Source organism: Capsicum annuum, chromosome 11, assembly GCF_002878395.1.
Source record: "Capsicum annuum cultivar UCD-10X-F1 chromosome 11, UCD10Xv1.1, whole genome shotgun sequence".
NCBI lineage: Eukaryota > Viridiplantae > Streptophyta > Magnoliopsida > Solanales > Solanaceae > Capsicum > Capsicum annuum.
This window is the reverse complement of record NC_061121.1, coordinates 3,683,852-3,688,834: the sequence shown is the minus strand read 5'-3', so window position 1 is coordinate 3,688,834 and position 4,983 is coordinate 3,683,852. Positions and strand designations below refer to the sequence as shown.

Here is a 4,983-nt window from a genome sequence, read left to right as displayed (position 1 = left end):
GGGGGGATTGCAAGGTTTTTGGAGCCTTTTCAAGCTTCAAATGAATTTGAATTGAATTGGCCCCCCCTTGTACTTGCACTTGCACTTGTACTTGATTATTTCTTCCCTTTTGTTGTTTTCTTTCTTTTGGATGACTAAGAAGGTGCTTGGAAATTTTCTTGAACAATTACTACACTCTCTTTCCTTCTTTTTTCAAGATCAAACACCCACTTTTGAATATTCTTCCTCAACAAGATATGAAGATGAGAAGAACACCAAGAACATTCAAGTGTTGACCAATGTTGACCACAAGGCAAATGACCTCCAAATTTAAATTTTCTTGAAGATCCAAGGTGTCTCTGCCAACCCAAACACAAATATCACAACATTAGTCCAAAAATGTCGCAACCACAATAGCACAAAACGCGATCCACCCTCAAATAGCTTCAAACACAAGCTCAACAATGGTGGATGGTTCAAAACACCTCTGATTTAGCTCAAATCTTAGATCTATACTCTATTAGTGCTAAGAACAACAATCTAGCACTAGAAACTCACAAAACACACAAAAATAAAGTAGATCTAAGATCTAAAATTCTGCCTAAACACAAAAACGTGATACACCTCTTTTTTCTTTTGGATTTTCGGACATTTATTCTAGTGTTAGGAACAAGGATCTAACTCTAGAAACACACAAAAATCAAGTCTCAAAAATTTTAAAAATCCTAAAAAATGTGAATAGTAACTTTTTTCGTTTTTCTTCTTTTTCACTTTTTTTTTTAAATTTTCAAGATAACAATCCCAAGATTGATTTTGTTGGAACAAAATCAATTCTTGATCTTGATACCAAATGATAAAAGAACAAACTACTAAAATCGAAAATGGACACTAAAAACACAAAATCAGCAACCACAAGTAAAGGAAAATAACACATAGAAAGGAGATGAACAAGAAGATTGCATAAATGTAAAGATCGGTAATGAGACCCTTACTATCACTAATGATTAGCATAAGAAAGTGTATCAAACCTTCAAACACACCTCACCAATGGTAGTTCAAACCTCACTCTTAGGTGGACCAAAGAAACTCACACTCCTCAATCACACCTTTTTTGCCAATTGATCAACACAAGTGAAATCCATCAGATGTGTTAATCTCTCAAGTTTGGATGTCTTTTCCAAGACCTACTCTAAGATGGTTTTTCCAATCCCTACACTAAGGAAAGAAACTACACTAAGAGTAATACTCTTTTTCAATTCATCAAAGTCTAATGAAAATGCAAGCCAAAGTGTCTATTTATACTTATTATAAACAATGACTAAAATACCCTTACTGAAGGGTGCACCTTTGGAGTGTAAAAGAGAAGTCTCAAAAGACCATAATACCCCTAAGTTAAGGCGCCCTTGGAGTGTATCCAAGGCTTCCTTGAAGTATATTCAAGGTCCCTCTTCACGTATTAGCAAGTACACTCCCTTGGATGAATGCAACATACTCTCACGAGCTTCCATCTTCATAAATGGCGCCTTGTGTGTTTGAACTTGATGAATGACGCCTCTTTTATGCTCTCAAAACCAAGGATAGTTCATTCTTCAAGGCTTATGGTCCTCGGGTTAGTATCAAGGCAAGCATCTAAGCAACCTTCCATACACGGAATTGCTTTATGTCTTGCTCAAAATGGGCCTTCCTTGCATATTCTTGTGCCCTCGGGGTGACAAAGTATTGGGCCTTTAGCTGTTGGCCTCCAAAGAAGTCATCAAAAGCTAAGGTGGCTATTTGACTTGTATCAAAGTGGAGTCTGGGGAGCAAAAAGTGTACACAGTTCATTTATATACCACTATCTCAAATCAAATAAAGTAGAGAGACTGCTTCCGATAGACTCCCTGCTCAGGACATATAACAGTATAACGAACAAAAACACAAAAACACACAACAAGATGGGATAACACGCCGCTAGATACTAAAGGAAACAAGATACTCATAAGTAGTGGCGGAGCCAAGATTTTCATTAAAAGGGTTGAAAAGAAAATATATCAACTAACCAAAGGTGGGTTCAACATCTAAAATATATATGTAAAAATTAATTTTGACTATATATAAATAATATACTTTTCCGTCGAAGGAGATTCAGATGAACCCCTGATCTAAGGGTAGCTCCGCCCCTGGCCCCTGCCCATAAGGTACTGTTATAAACTATCTATCCAAAAATATAGATATCACTAGAACACCATAAACAAAAAACTCCAGACACAAATACAAACAAATCACTCTTCCCTACTAAAACGACTAAACTCCTACCCACTGTAAACAACTTTTCAAAGAGAAAGGATGAAAATCAAACCTGAGCAACAACTGTAATGTGCATTGAGATGCTGCCAAATGGCATGAAATTAGTGGTCTTGATAGTCAAATGAAGCCTTTGAATCACACTTAATATTTCATCAATAATTCCTTTTTGTTGGTTTTTGGAGTATAATAATATTGTAATCAACAATTCCTCTTCTAAACTTCTTACTTCAACTTGTGGTAAATTACTCTTCACCATTTCTATTGAAGATATTTCATTGTTTGTTTTGGTGTCATGATGATGTTGCATTGTTTCTCCCCTTTCACCAAGTTGTTTAATGCGATTGGTTGCTCCTTCAAGAATTGATGCCTTGTCCATCTATAATAATAATAATTTTAACACATGTTTAATTCAATACACCAATACACCTTGTTTTGAATAATATAATGTTATATTCGCTCCGTTTCAATTTGTTTGTGTAATGAATGGGTAGAAATAAGTAATACCACAAAACGAAAGAAAATAAGAAAAATACATAAATTTACGTGAAAATCCTTGACGGGAAAAACCACGGACAGAGGAGGAGGATTTTCATTATAATGGAAAAGAGTACAATGAAGGAGACGTAGTCTCAATAACGTATTTTAACCACCAAAAAATAACCCACTAAATCGCACTTATATAATACGTGCGTATAAATAAATCCTAGGCCCAAAAACATATCACAAACATGGGTCGCACCACAAACTTTTCAGGACCAAATTAATAAAATTTGGGTCACAAACTCTAACAATTTATCTGGTTTTAACTTAATGATAAGTCTTTAATTGCAGGATGGTTAAAGCCCTTAAATGGCCCTTAGATGGGTTTTCGAATGGAGAATTTTTTCGATAGGATAGAATATAATATAGTCACAAATAGCCATTTTTAAGCCCCTAACAATTACAAGATAGTCATCTTTATGGAGTTTGACATATATATATATAGTGGTGGAATCAAGATTTTTGTTAAAGGAGTTCAGAAGTAAACATACGATCTAATCGAAGAGGGTTCAACATCTACTATATATACATAAAAAAATAATTTTAACTATAAATAGTAATTTTTTTTGCCTCGGCCAAGTGTAGCTCCGATCCGCCCCTGCATATATACCCAATATCTTCTCACATAGTGGAGTATGGAGAGAATAGAGTGTACGTAGACCTTACTCCTACCCTAGGACAACATGACTCTTAAATAATTGGGAGTTGATTTCGTATACCATACAATTAATGTTGGAAAATATGTTCTATGAACACATATAAATATATACAAAGAAGATCACAAAGATGAAGGCTTAATAATCTGAACAACAGACACAGAGTTAAAGGCTTAAAACATGCACGAAATACTTTCCTAAAAATGATAGTTGTTCCATTTCCTCTGCGAGATTGCTATAGGATTTAATGCAAGTTTTAATGGATATGACAAACCTTTGAATTTCTGCACCAAGCAAATCGTGAAGATAATCCTATTGGAAAACAAGAACTTGAACTTGATCTTTTTGAAGAAGAAAGAAAACTTTGAGGAAAGTTGTATCTCTGTAGAACTTTATCATCTTTTCAGAAATTCGGAGAAGTTGATTTAAATAAAAATAATAAAAATCAAAGAATGAAAGGACACAACCTTTCATCTATTAATATCTTTTCATCTAAAAAATACCTCTTCGCTAAAAAGACAACCTTTCACTAAAGACACCTTTTTATAAAAAAAACCTTTTAATTAATTTATTTTTTTAAAAAATCCAACAATTAAGATAAAAAAAACAAATAAGTTAACAAAATGTATTTGCAATATTATGAAGAAGTAGGTTACCTTGTTGAGGCCAGGAAGAAGAGAGGCTAATGAACCAAATAATTCCGAAATCTTTTTTCTTCTATTTCTTTCAGCTAACAAATGTTCATGTGCTTGCTTTCCCCTCCTTTTTCCTCCAAATTTTGCACCAATATTATTATTATTAATCTTCGAAAAACTTATACTATTATTTGCGTCTCTTATAGGCGGATAAGTCAGAAAGTGACAACGTTTGTCTGAATATTGTTGTGTGTTGAAAGAAATTATACAAGATAAATCATCTTCTTCATGAAGTCGTTTTCTTGATTTTTCACCATTATTATGATGAGAAAAAATAAGAGTAAGATCATCCATTTCTTTTGAGAGTGGTTATTGAGAAAGACAATAATTTAATAAAGTCTAATTTGTATATTCTGTGTACCTATTATGTTTTGCTAAAGTGTAGCTGCCTTTTTATAGTGTTGCAAAAATTAATTTTAATTTATGCAATGAATTAATATGTGAAAGTTGCTCAACCTGCTACTGATGTTACCCCTTAACAATATTTATTAATTTATATCCCTATGTTTTTATTTGTATGAGGTGAAAGATTAGATTAGTCTCGCTAAATTTGTTCTCGAATGATTCATCGATGAAATAAGGTCTAGGAGTCTCAGGTTTGAGTTGTAGTATGAAGAAAATCCGGTCGCAAGCATCATTTTTTAAAATGGATCCTACAGTATACAATTCATCGTATTTATGGAGATTTCAATTAGAATATCAAACACCGAATGTAAAAACAAAGTGTATTTTGTATTGTCATATGTTTCGTATCGAATGGTAGGCGGCTAAGGAGGGTTTCGTCAGAGATGTGGACCCTACAATACCAAATTATTACTATTATCTTA

At 33.5% G+C, this 4,983-nt stretch overlaps 1 protein-coding gene across 1 annotated transcript in view; it reads right to left on the bottom strand.

The window, feature by feature from the left end:
• LOC107846807 (transcription factor bHLH19) overlaps nt 1-4,508 on the bottom strand; it is a 10,259-nt gene extending 5,751 nt beyond the window's left edge. The window contains exons 1-2 of the mRNA XM_047399360.1: nt 4,118-4,508; nt 2,318-2,641 (exon numbers count right to left, since the gene is read on the bottom strand). Of these exons, the coding sequence (XP_047255316.1) occupies nt 2,318-2,641; nt 4,118-4,450 (657 nt within the window). The 5' untranslated portion in view covers nt 4,451-4,508. The remainder of the gene's footprint in view (nt 1-2,317; nt 2,642-4,117) is intronic.
• Nucleotides 4,509-4,983: the final 475 nt, after the last annotated feature.